Source organism: Sabethes cyaneus, chromosome 2 (assembly GCF_943734655.1).
Source record: "Sabethes cyaneus chromosome 2, idSabCyanKW18_F2, whole genome shotgun sequence".
In the NCBI taxonomy this organism is placed as follows: Eukaryota; Metazoa; Arthropoda; class Insecta; order Diptera; family Culicidae; genus Sabethes; species Sabethes cyaneus.
Genome location: NC_071354.1, coordinates 104,957,013 through 104,971,452, shown reverse-complemented (window position 1 = coordinate 104,971,452; position 14,440 = coordinate 104,957,013). Strand labels below are relative to the sequence as shown.

The window sequence follows — 14,440 nt, the reverse complement described above, 5'->3', positions numbered from 1 at the left end:
ATGACAAGCACTGGAAATCATATCGATCATACTAGGCAGTCTGCTAAGTACCTGAAAATTCTAAGAGATGGCATTAGTATTCACTAATGTGAACCATTTTTGTCGAGCTTGATCCACAGACTAACAGACGTAACACTTTGAACAAATTTTCTAACAAAACACTGTTTCATTGACATCCCTAAAACTTGGAAAAAACACTAGCATCACCTGGTGTAGTCTTCGGGCTACGCAGAGCAGGCCGCTATAAATTTACTTGTATATTAGCTGACGACAGCGTCAGCGCAGGGGAGCGGCGTTCTCGCGCAGCGACTGTTGTTTGAGTCTTGGCTTAAGTGAAAATTTGAAATGGTCGTTTTTATTGGCGATGGAATGGAGCTTCAGTGTTACGTCTGTTAGTCTGTGCTTGATCCTTCAAATGACGCCTGTTAAAATTTCAGCCATTTATGTTTACGCATTTACGAGTTACAGCACTGAGAATCGACTAACTTCCGAGTTTTTGTAATATGGTAAAGTCTGAGTTTCGAGTTTGGATCAAACACTACTATCTACGCTAGAAAACGATATTCGAGACCAAGGCCAAGCGGGATAAGTATTACCCGGACTCTGCACCGTCGATTGGAACGATTAATAAGTGGTTTACCGAGTTTCGTTGTGGCCGTACGAGCACAGTTGATGCTGAACGATCTGGGCGCCCAAAAGAGGTCACTACACCAGAAAACGTCGAAAAAATCCATGATATGATGTTGAATGATCCCAAAGTGAAATTGAGAGAGCTAGCTAATGCTGTAGGCATGTCATTGTAACGCATGGGAGATATCGTGCATTTAGTTTTGGGCATGAAGAAGCTCTGCGCGCGTTGGGTGTCGCGTTTGCTCACAGTGAACCAAAAACGAATTCGTGTGACGAATTCCCAGCAGAATTTGGCATTATTTTATATATGGCATTAAGTAAATATGATAACTAAATAAATAGATAAAATAAGGTGTTGATAAAGTAAATCAAATGACGATTACAAATATTTACGCACCCTTAGAAAGAAAAGGTAATTATTGCACGCAGTAGGGACTTGTGAATTTCACTGTTAAATAAGGATTTTGGGGAATAAGGAACTGATATTTGAAAACATAGCACACTTAATTTTAGATGTTGCTGAGAAATTAAGAAATAGCTATTGTCGAAGTAGAAAGGCTAGGTCACACCACTAGGTGGATTAATTCGTGTTTTTATTTGAAGTTATCATTCTACAATACAATACACAATACCAAAAATGAACTTCTACAAATAAAAAAAAACGAAATTTTTTTCGTCATCGATCCCCGGATTTCAAAAATGGCTTCGAATTGCTTTTGGGTACGCTTCAGTAGTCGGTGATGTGTCGTCGATTAATGTTTCGCGCATATCCACGGAATTTTCATCCACCCACTCAAATTCGTCTGATCCGGTTGGAAGAACTTTTCTGACGGATTTTGCGATCATTCTACATTACCTGAAATGCGAAATAGGGTCCGCAAGTGACACAAACTCTCTCTTTCAGGGAACTTTTGAATAAGGGACAGTATAGGCTATACGGAAGAACCTTAAAACCTTCGGTATGATTATTTGTATTCATCGATTGAATTCAGCCCAAATAAAATAAAAAACTAAAATTAAAATATCGAGGGTGTCCGCGCCTGGACACTCTCCTCGATATTTTAGAAAATAAATTATGATAAAATTATGATTATGATTTCGACTGTTAAATTCGATGTAAAGTTCGACTGTTAAATTATGATTTCGACTGTGTGTAAGTTGTGAGGCGGCGCCTCTTATATAGGTGAGCTGGTGCCGATAAAAGTGAACCAGAAAAAGATAACAAATAAAATCTATAGAGCCTAGAATTTTGTTTGCGCACGCAACATACCGGCCACCAATGGAATTCTAATTCTATTCAAATTGAACTAACTGATATAATATTTTAGAAAATTCAAGCTTACAATTCTAATTTACAAGCTTTAATATTACAAATATATGAAATGTTCCAATGAGTGATATCAACTGGCTTTGCAGGCAAATCGCTCGTGATCTTGGGTAGAATACTGAAAGTGAGCGTCTCTGCAAACGACGAGTCAACAGCGCTGAATGTGGAAACCGTATAGTGGGTACTGTCTACGGTAGAAACACCCATCCCATTCCGGAAATTATCGATGATTTTCTGGATCGGTTCAATCCTTGAACTTCAAAGTTCAAAGTACTTGAACTATTCTCTCAGTGATAAAATTTGCTTCAGAACGGGAATCAAGCAGTGTTCGGACGAGTGGGACCGTTCCATTAGGTCCGTAAACTTTGACTACGGCAGTAGAGAGCGTGTTGGTGAAATACACAGCGTCAGTAACTAGAGATGCCGAGAGGGCGGTGATGGAGGTGACACTATGAACAGCAGGCTTGAGATGTGTTACGGTACTTTCGGGTGCACTGTTCATGGTGAAGGATGGTGAATCCACGGTATCAAATTGTACTTGTGATCGTGCATATCGACCACTGGTGGAGGTGGGGTGCAACAAACTGTGGTGCTTCTCGTTACATTTCCAACAAGGCTTTGATAAACAATCGCGACTAATGTGACTGAACGAGAGACAATTCCAACAAAGTCTTTTCTTGCGCACAATATCTTGTTTTTCATCGAGTGCCATACATTTAAAAGTTTCACAATCGTATATACGATGTAACTGGTTGCAAGCCGCACAGCGAATACTACTAGCCAGTGACACAGATGAAGTGTGAGCAACACTTCATCTGTGAGATGAGGCCTTTCCTATGTTGTGGGATATACAGCTACCGTATTATTGCCTAGTGAAAGCAAAGTTCTAGATTGCACATGGAGAAAACGTATCAAATCAGCATAAGTTCAAATTGTATCAGTAACGGCTCCCGTTGAACGTTCCCATTCACGTAAAGTAATTTCGACTAATCGACTGCATATCATATGCACTAAAAGCAAGTTCCAAGATACAGTAGATTCCCCCAATGTCGTTAGAATTTTCACGTGACCCTCAACTTGATCAACAAGAGTTAAAATCGCATCAGATGATTCCCGCCGAACTGGTTCGATTGCAAACAGCACAGCAATATGGTTCTTTATCAGCAATCTTTTATTGTTAAACCGTCCTTCCCGTAAATGCAGGGCCGGCGCTTCCCTTAAGGAAAATAAGCAGCTGCTTGGAGCGTCACTTTGCCTACATTAAAAAAACTGTAGCATTAAATAAATAAGTGGGTTTATCTTTCTAATAATGGGTTTCAAGAAACCGACAATTACTCAAAAGAAATGGTGGATGACTGGGACCAGTGTTGCGAAGCCCACGCGTACTCGTTCTAATGAACACGCCGGCATAAGCATTCCTTTCGAACCCCCGCTCTTGTTTATTCATGCACTACAACGACTTTTGCGAGTGTGTATTTAGCTAACAGCCTCGGTCGTCACTCTCGCACGTCATTGCAGCCTGAGCAACTGATACCGATCACTCGTGAGGACTCGCACACCCACCCGCGTGTAGAATCGAGAGCGTAAGATGAAGAAGAAAGCAAAAAGTAATGCAACATCTGAAGCCCTCATGGGCAGCTGGCTGCTCACGAGTTGTTTGCCTCGTGAGTGGTTATGCAGAAAGACGCTACGAGACTGTGCGTTTGCGAGTGTGTAGGTAGTAAAATGCCAACAGCAACGCCGGCTGTTTTTCGTTTGTTTTGGGGGCGCCATTTTGAGAATTTGCGTGGAGCGACAAATTGGATAGCGCCGGCCATGAGTAAATTCCATGCGATCTTATAATTATCAGTAGTGACACTCGGTCACTCGTTGCATCCATAAGCTTCTTCACAGGTCCTTTCAAAGCAGCCATCAAATGGAATTTATCGACTGGTGCAAGCTCATCGTTATTGCGTACGCATCTCGAAACGGAATCCAATTGTTCATATCACCATCGAACACAGGCAAATCGATTTTAGGTAATCGCACGACAGATGAACATGCGGGGCTGGGAATTTGCACAATTGCGGCCGGTGCCTGAGCTTGCTTACGAGATAGCAAAAAATCACGTAAGGAGTAATACTTCTTCTCCATCTCATCCCTTTGTTTAGTGAGATCAAGTTTATTTTCGGCATCTTCATTTGCTAGCACCTCAACACTGATCGATGTGGTCATATTGCGATCAAAAAGCTGATCGAGGCGTAGGAAACGCGATTCTATTTTATCACAATCCCGTTGTGCATCAAAACTGAGTATAAATTGTTCAATAAGAAGAATAGAATTTGTGGTGACAGTCAGGGCCTTCGACTGTTCCCGTAGCTTCGACATGATAATTACGGATCGAGAACGAAAATGTTGAATCTGTTCTACTAACCACCGAAAACAATGCTAATCACTCCTGCACTCAGAATCCGATAGCTCTTCGCCGTACAATTAATTTTTCCCAGCATTGCCGAACCAATCTCACAACCAAACCACGTGGCAGTATGCACTTTTAACTACAGGGTTTCACGCCATACCTTAGGAAACGGAACCGAATTTTCACGATAAATCCGATGAAACGCAGACGAGTTTTCACGACAAACCCGTGGAAACGCAGGAACCACTTGGTAGCAGGAGAACGGGTGGGTTTTTTTGGCTTACCCGTGAACCGATAGAATGAGTTCAATATTACGTCACTTTCAATAAGCTTTTTAATTTTCAAGTAGTTTTTTGCACAATCGATCATTTGTTTGTTCAAAGTCACACACAATTTTTCACTTTTTCTTAGGATTCGGACGCACTGTTCCAAATCCATCAAGCCATCAAGTAACACACAGTATCACTGTGCCGATTCCAATCGGCTGCTCCGTTGAGCGGGAAGGTGAGGGTTTGGGTACCAGCAAACCAAACTGATCCCAAAGCGATGCGGTGGTGGTAATTTCGATCGCGCGATCGAACTGTCTTCGAAGCCAGATAATATATCCGGCTCGAAGGACTAAGAAATGTCCGCGCCTGGATACTCTCCTCAGATAAACCAAACTGACTAAAGGTTGTGGACTGTATAAGAAAACTAATTCGTCACTGGCTGCTGCTTGGCTTTTCGGTGTAATGAGGAACAATGCATCTCGACTAAAACTATTTATTCCATCAGAGTGGATTTATCGGTAGCAAATTATGATTTCGACTGTGTGTAAGTTGTGAGGCTGTGCATCTTATATATGTGAGCTGGTGCCGATAAAAGTGAACCAGAAAAAGACAACAAATAAAGTCTATAGAGCCTAGAATTCTGTTTGCGCATGCAACAGAGGGGAAAGATTGCACTTGGCTTCCCGTAGCCCGTCAGGAGTTTGTGCGACTGCTATTGGCGGTGGTAAAAATCTTTTGGACAGGACTACTTGTTAAGCGTAGCTACTAATAATCCTCCTCCCTCTCACTTTTCTGCTATTTCTCCTGCACTCTGAAATTCCATTATTTTCTTCTACATTAATTGTAAAAGAACTACCGTTTCAAAAAAATATTAATTGAAATAAATATTTTCCTGCCTAACTTCTACTTTGTAGGATCATCTAAATTCTGTATGACCTATTTCCATTGGCGTAGCTAGGTAACTTCTCTGGAGGGGGCCTAGGGGGTGCCTTCCAAAAAAAAAATTCATTACGATCCTGTTACGCCGGCTAGCACCGAGAGTACTGGGTTTTGTAGGGAAAACCCAGGCGGGCTTAATGAGAGCCCGCGCAATTACGGATCAGATGTTTACCATCCGACAGATCTTGCAGAAATATCGGGAGTACAATGTGCCTATGCATCACATCTTGATTGATTTCAAAGCACCATACGATGCACTCAATCGAGGCCAACTATGGCAGATAATGCACGAACACGGTTTTCCGGGCAAACTGACCAAACTGATCAGAACTACATTGGATCGAGTGAGGTATTTCAATAAATATACTGTATTTATTTATTTACATAAATCGGGGACATTTTCGCATCTTTCTTGCATGCTATTCAACATCGCTCTTGAGGGGGTTATCCGACGAAAACGGAGTCTAGGAAGATGGGGTAAACATAAGTGCGTCGAAGCTCAAATACATGAAAGAAAAAGTTTCAAAAAACCAAACACGTGCCTCCCACGGACGGTAACTGTTGACGGCGACAAGCTAGAAGTGAGAAGTGACAGATGAGTTCGTGTATTTGGGATCGCTAGTGATTATGGGCAACAACACTAGTAAGGAGTTCCAGTGGCGCATTTAAGCGGAAAATCGGACCCTGCCTTTGCAACTTTTTTTGTTTTGTTGGTAGTAGTTTGGCAAAGACTTTTATAACTTTTGAGTGTCATAAATAAAACACAGCTTGTAAAAACAAAAACGAAGAAGAAAAGATGGTTGAAAAAATAAAATTTTGTCTTCTTTTTCTTTTTTCTCTGGCTGTGTTTCGTTTACAAACCTCAAAAGTTATAAAAGTCTTTGCCAAGCTACTACCAACAAAACAAAAAAAAAAGTTTGTTCCAATATGTTGGGTAGTTTCTGAGAAAAAGGTACATAAAGTTTGAAAATCGTGGTTTTCCAGGAGCGGCGTTTTATTCCGCCGAAGTTGTTCCACGCCGCACTGGAATGCTTATATGTATGATGGTTTTTCAGCCACTTTCCGTGGTCGGATCATTACAAATTTAGTATCAAAATAAGCGGAAAAGATTGCAGAATCAAAATCTGAAATAAAGAAATAATTTTTTCAAAATTTTTAGCCGTTCATGTCCTCTCAATTTTACCTGCAGAGGTTGTTCAGATAATCGAGTTTACACTTAGTTCTATCCATATAAATTAAATTTGCTGCTTCAGAGATTTACATGCACTCCTATCACGGAATGACACACACACACCCTACAGGTGGTGAGAGCGGTGGTATCTGATTGCCAGAATGCTCAGAATAGGTGGACGCACCTACAGAGGGGGAGCAGTTGCAGACACTACATAACTAAAGTGGGAAAGTCGAAAAAAAAGGGAATATTTTGGGAAAAAATTACGGATGCCCGAAGCGGCGCACACTAAAACCAAAATAAGTAAGCAGATTAGTGAAGGAAAACGAAGCGCGAAATAATCATAGAAAAAATTCTAATCACGAATCTAATTTCTAATCGCTAAATCGCTATGATACAATGCGAAGGGCTAAACCACGAAAATTAAACTAAACTATGAAAATTTAAAACCATTAAACAAGATAATTACACTAAAAAAAAGAACGGAAACATAATAATAATGACAAAAACAAAGAACAATTAATAATAACAAAAAAAAAAAAATATAACAAGCAAGGGGAAAAATTAAAATTATCCCTGGGAAATGAATATATAAGAAAATGTCCAAAATATTCCGCCAACTAAATAGCCTATGAAAACATTAATTGATGCATCACTTGAATTGATGCTTGAAAAAGAGGCTAGAAATAAAAAATATAAATCAATAGACTTTATTTTTGCAAAGTGCGGTTACCAGTTATAATAAAAGGAATAGTTTCAAGCGAGTATAAACAAAAGTAAAATATTTGGAAAAACGACAAACAAAACGGGCATACCTAGATATAAACAGAATATTAGTGAAAAAGCAGTTTCAATAATTACGTTTTCTCTGATTGAACGTCTTTTTTTTGGAAATTTCACCCGTCAAAACAAGTTGTAAACTAGCTCGCGATCCGCCACCCGGTACAATAAATGAGCGCAGCAGATGTGCTTTCTTAGAACTCAAAAAATGGAGTGCGATTGCCGGTTAGTAATTAAGAAGTGATATTTTTATATACATCCAGGGTGTCCACGAAAGTCAACGATGAGCGATGTGTCGCGCAAGACCAGTGATTTTGATACATGACAAACATGATAAACAGTGCATTAATCACAAGATTTTGTTCTCTAGACAGTCTTACCTAGCTGCTAGAAAAAAGGTTACTCGCGTTGCTTGTATTGATATCCATAAGCTGCACACAACCAATCGTCTGTAGGGTAGCACGGGGCAAGATGCCCACCTTAAGCTCACTATCAATATATCCGAAGAAATCTACACAAAAGGGCTCAAACCCCTCGCTAGGTTATCTTTTACAGTCTTTTTTATAACCTGTGTAGGATCGTAGTAAACTTATAGCATTAGATATCCTTGACTCCCTGTAACTAATACGGAATAAATAATATTGTCATTCCGATTTTGAAACACCAAGCAGTGAAGATTGATTTTCCCTTCTACATTTTGGCGACGAGGGAAAAATTTGAAAAAGTATAATACAATGGCTTGACAAATGGTGAGTATAATGTTAATTCGGCATAATTGGTATAACGGAACGCAAGGTTGTTTCCATTGGGTACCTGGTGTTCTTAGGGTTGATTTCTGGTCACAAATATCATTATTGCTCTAGGCCAGTGTGATAATTGAATTTGAATTACCAGAACCCGGAATGCGGAATGCATGACTTAAAGAAAAGTGAGATTTTGCAACAAATCTCATGAGCCATGGTCGTAGAAGAGCGGTTGCGATTACTAAAGTTGAAGAGGTCAACTTCAGTCGATACTCTTGCTTCGGTAAGCCCTTTCTCGATCGATGGAATCATAAGCAATATACGCAAGATACCAAGAGTTATGGATATTGGGTTCTATAATGAGGTTTAGCAAAACTATAAGCAAGATGCTAAGAGTTATGGATATTGACTTCCATAATGAGGTTGAGCAGAAAAAAAAATAACCTCTGCGTAAGATTCCGTTATACCAGAATGATTTATAAGTCCGAAAAGCTCTTGGTTATTTTGACATTACACTGCAAAAAAAGGTAAGCCATCTCGTTCATGCAAAGGGGGAGAGATTGTAGGATCGTAGTAAACTGTATAGCATTAGGTATCCTTGACTCCCTGTAACTAATACGGAATAAATATTGTCATTCCGATTTTGAAACACCAAGCAGTGAAGATTGATTTTCCCTTCTACATTTTGTCAAATTTTTCCCTCGTCGCCAAAAAGTAGGTAAATATTCTGCATAATATCCGTCGAGGAAGATGGAAATCGAATAAAGACGAAACTTGATTAAATGCACGCTGCAAACCATCGATGGCACCGTTCATGCTGTAGTTAGTACGACGAAGTGGTAATCTCAGCATTGCATGGTTACGTAGAGCTCGTGGTTGCACGTTCAAGTTGATCTGCTCCAGAAGTGCGGGACAGTCTATTCTACCCTGCAGGCAATCAGCAATAAACAAAACTCTGGACGCAGCTCTACGTACACGAAGAGGATCTAAGTCGATCAGTCGACAGCGACTTTCGTAGCTGGGAAGACGAAACGGGCAGCTTTCGCAGAGCGAATCGAAGAAACGACGTTGAACTGATTCAATTCTCTCAGCACTATTGTTGTAGCTAGGATTCCAGACGGACGAGCTGTATTCCAGGATGGACCGTACCAAGGAACAATACAGCGATATTCATGCCTTGATCCCTATAGGCGATTTTTTACCATCCCTGCGCAAGATACCAACGGGGCTCAATGCTAAAAGAGCCAAGACGAGGTAGTTGGAGTGGGGAGTAGCAAGCGTCAAGGACTGGTGGTACCGGTAGACGACAACCCAAGGATACAATATGTGGAGGCCAGTTTAGCGGCAAAACACAAACTTTATTGAGACGGACTTCACTAATTAATTACTTACCTATTGGCGAAAGATATATTGATCCAAGAATACGCAGCCAAATATCCAATGTAAAGAGCTTCGTGACCAATAAATATGCAGCAATCGTGAATGACAGCACCACAAATCAGAAAAATAAGACGAGAGCGCAACGTCGTCAAAGGCAATATAGACGACTACAAAATCATCCAAGCGATGATTGTGAAAGAAAATGATCAGTCTTGGTATCCTAACTGAAGTCAGATCCGATCGATCCTAATTAAATCAGATTTTTCTTGAATACTGACAAAGTTTAAACTATTTAAATCCGATTATTTATTACGTCTGATGATTAAAATGGTTTAATCAGCTAGAGTTTTATCAATATTTAAGAAAAATCTGCATCTGTCTAGAATTAGGCACAGTTTTAATTATAGTGCAGGCACGCTAAATTTTTTAAATATTTCTCAAAACAGTTGTTGAATTTCATCGAACTTCCTCCATAGATAAAAATAAAAGCCTTGGGCCTAAACTTTTTTCTAAGACTTGACCCTTCTTTATCGACAGACTTCGCAGCCAGTTATTACAGTGCAGGACAATTAAGGGGTAGTGGAACGATCGTATTGACTCTATCTAGCAAGCACCGCTCAGTCGATATGCGAACATACGACGACTGGCTTGTTAGACCAGCATCGTACTTCGAAGCTAGCTGGGCGGTGCATAGAAAAAAAGTAAATCATTATTGATCGAACATTAGAACAGTAAAATATAATACTAAAAACTGTACTGTTATTTCACCACATTTGTTATGATAAACTGGATTCGAAACCACTTTTTAAAAGAAATATTAAACATTTGCATTTGAAAGAGAGTGAAGAAAATTGGTTATTTTTGTTCTAAACTGATATTTATATCTGTAGAAATAAATCTAATTTGAAATGAGATAACTGAAAAATCAATTACCGTTAAACAAACATTTCAAATGTTTCTATCACGTTTTTAATTAAGATTTGACATAGACTTTTTCAAAAACAAGATATTTTTTTTCACGTTTTTCATCTTATGCTTTATCTCCTTCCAAATATATCATTTATAGGCATTTATTTATATTCCTTTTCATTGTTGCATGTTAAATTATTTTAGATGATTACAAAGCATTTTCAACTTTTGGTACATTTATGGTCTTGAATAAGCATAGATCTTTTTAAAATATGCCTTTTATATACGGAATGACGTTAATATCACACAAAAAAGATATACCTACTTGAATTCAGTTTTTATTTAACATTTTATTGGAAAATCATAAGGATACCATTGGACTTTTTTTTGTATAAGTACAAGACTGCAACTTATGTCAGTGTATTGGTTTGCATAAATGTACTAAACCAGTTAAAATCAGTCAAGTGACTCTTTCAGACTATTGATAAGATCTGAAAACATCGCAATTATATATTTGCGTATTGAAATGGATAAATAAATTCCATAATTTATGTGAAGTATGTGCAACTCAAAAAATAAAGGTACGTAGGCGTTCACTAAACTTTTTTTTTCATTTAAGTACACAAAGTTTTATTATATTGCTAATCGTGAAGCGCTTGTTTCAAGTAGCAAAATTGATATTATAATGAATGGAAGAAAATTTGAAAACTACCTGCTCAGGTGTGTCTAATTAAACTAGGATAAAGGAACAATAGTTAACAAACATACAGTGAATGGAACCCCTTCGACGGAACCAACTGCAAAACAACGATCCCCAGCATTGCAGGCTCCACTAAGTATCTGATGGCAATTCATTTTTTAAATGTTGATTATACACGTTCTGTGCAGTTTATCATATTACTCCACTATTTCAAGATGATTTCGCATTTTTACGCACAAATTAGCACAATTCAACTAAATTTTCACCCTGATAAACGATGAACTCAATAATTTTACTAATCTTTTTCACTTTTTATAAAAGCTGTCAAAGTATTAATTGACATTGGAGCCAGAGTTGCCAGATCATTTAGGGATCAATAGGTCTGTGCCTGACTGAAGTGTCAGATTTTACAGCAACTGCTCGAAAACTAAAAATGTGCATGAATTTCGAAAGTTTTTAAAGCCCTACAAATTCGACAGAAACTAATCCACCTTTTGGCGTGCCTGCTGGCGGCTAGAGCGAGTACAGTTTTTGACAATGTTTATTTGCTTTGGGAACTCCGCTCACGTATGCTTGAAAGTTTTACAAACAACAATTAAGGATGGAAATATAAACTTGACGTGAATAAAGTAAATGCTAACGTTTTCCGAAAGTTGTACCCACTAGCCGCCATTATGCACGCGAAAAGATCGATAATTAATATTAGAGTGACCACTGACGAACTGACAGGACACATAGAAGAAAATCCTGTAAAAACCATCGTCCAACACATTTTGCTTGCACACTATAGCACCCTCTGTTATGCATGTTGCGGAGTAGCTTGCATTTGCAGGGTTTTATGCTGAAGGGCTTTTACATTTGTATGGTTTCATAGTGAAAACTCGAAGCGAAAAATAAGTGGTTTTCGATTGGACGATGGAATTAACGCGAGTGTCTCGTCTGTTTGTCTGTGCTTTCACTGTCTGTCGTACCGATACCGACCGAAATTCGAAAAACAGCGTGGACAAACGAGGAGGTGGAGTGTTAATCACCGAGAATGTTTCTGACTCTCTTGAAGCAGTGTGGGTCAAAATATCCACTACAATAAACAGTATATTCATTGGCGCCATATACATTCCGCCTGAGAAACGGTGTGACTGTAGCCTTATGCAAGAAGAATTGGACGTTTTGGAATCATCGTAGTCAGTTGGTGTGCCGTCAATGGAATGGAGATGAACGCAACGAAGTGCAAGGTAATTATAGGTAAGTTTTACTAAAGCACGGACGCCGCTAAAATACGATTACAGAGTAAACAGTTTCAGCATGGATCGAGTTACGTCGATCAAAGACTTTGGTGTGATAATGAACTACAAACTATGTTTTAACGAGCACATAAATGCGACAACTTCTAAGGCTTTTGCCATGCTTGGATTTATCCGCCGTAATCAGAGGTGGGCACAATTCCGCTAATCCGCTAACAGCTAATTAGCTCAGCTAACATTTTGGTTAGCGGTTAGCGTTTTCGCTAATTTCTAAAACCGTTAGCGTTTTCGTTAGCTTCCGCTAAATTTATGTACCGCTAAATAAACCGCTAACTTTTTTTTAGCAAAAGGAAAATTGTGAAATATGAATTTCCTAAATTTTTTTTAGAGCAATTGACACATTTCAGCGTCACGGGACACAATTAGTACCCATTTTTACTGTGAGAAATGCTTCCTGTTTCACCAGCTTTTTGGCTAATACCTTGTAAAATAGTTGATTAAAGAAGACATGATCTTCCACTTGAATTCCAGTGATTTGATGAAATAGCAACTGATTTACATAGTAGGGATGGTTTCACGTAACGCTGGAATGTGTCAATAATCTATCAATATTACCCATAGATCTGGATCGAAGAGTCTCAAAACTTCATAAACTTTTGTACGTGGGCACGGTTAAAGGACTCATAAAATAAATCAATATTTCAAAAACTTGCGATCACCTATAATCTCAGAAAATATCAAGAAAAAATTTTCGATTTATTTACTTCACTTATACATCACATACATTATTTTGAAAATTCATAAGTCTTGAACCAAGCATCTTTGAAGAAATATGAAAATGTAACAAAGTTTTCCAGCAAAATTATTATCTGGAAAACAGTTTTTCACAAAATTTTCCATGGAAGCGAAAAATTTCAAAGTAAACTTAGAAAAACTATACTCTACCTTATGGAACATTTCCAAAATAATTCTTTCTTGTTTCACAAGCTGATAACTGTGTGCTTGTTAGGGATTAAAATTTCACGATAGTGTTATTTCTGAGTGATGACCAAAAAAGTCGAATTCATAAAATATTTATAAACAGCAGTCCCCCGAATAAGGTGGTGAGTGGTGCTATCATGCCCACTGCATTTTATCAGTTTTCTTTTAGTCAAATTGGTGGGTTTTTGGTAGTTAAAAAGCTTATAACGAGCTCTAGCAATATATCAAAAATCAGTTTTGTTGGTCGATAGCTAGCTGAGAAATCCCGGTGTATGGACAGCATTACCCATCGCCTTATTCGGAGATCTCCTGTACTACTTCGATAATTCAAGCACGCAACCAAGCATGTATTAGAGCATATATTTTTAAGTAAATTTTATTGGCAATCCAGAAAAAATATAATTTGGAAAGATGTTATACAAAATTTTCCAGTGATGGAAAACTCCAAAGAAAAATTGAAAAAACTATAATTCCACTTCACCATTTTTAAATGTGGTTATGTTCTTCAAAACAGTTTTTTTGTCAATGCCTGCAATTTTTTCACGAAATTATTTCATGTTTTTCCAGGTATATATTTTTTCTTAAGGGGAAACCGAAAGTGGCTCAAAGATGGCTGGGTAAATGGCTACCATTCGAAGCATGTATTGTTTTGCACCTTAAAATGCATCTGTATTGGCAGAGTACACTTTCGCCACGTAATCAGTGCTTCCAGCGCTGTTATAATTTCCTAAAATTTGTAATTCAATTTATCGATCTGCTATGTATTAATAAACGCTCAGCAAAACATAATTGCTAATGGAAAATAAATTTAACTGATCATATCGATCATTACGTGTTCATAAAAGCGACCAATGTATAATTTGGAATTAGTTAATAGATATTTGGTTGCTCACATATTTCGTTGAACTAGCGATTTCCGAAAAAGCAGCAACACAGTATCAAACTTTCGTCACATCAATGAGCTTTTAAAGT

General features: G+C 38.4%; 1 protein-coding gene across 2 annotated transcripts in view; it reads right to left on the bottom strand.

Annotated features, from left to right (window-relative positions):
• Nucleotides 1-11,542, bottom strand: part of LOC128738211 (dmX-like protein 2) — a 58,605-nt gene extending 47,063 nt beyond the window's left edge. For both annotated transcript variants that reach the window (XM_053833176.1, XM_053833177.1), the window contains exon 1: nucleotides 11,315-11,542. In XM_053833176.1, the coding sequence (XP_053689151.1) occupies nucleotides 11,315-11,401 (87 nt within the window). In that variant the 5' untranslated portion in view covers nucleotides 11,402-11,542. The remainder of the gene's footprint in view (nucleotides 1-11,314) is intronic.
• Between the last annotated feature and the right edge of the window lie 2,898 nt (nucleotides 11,543-14,440).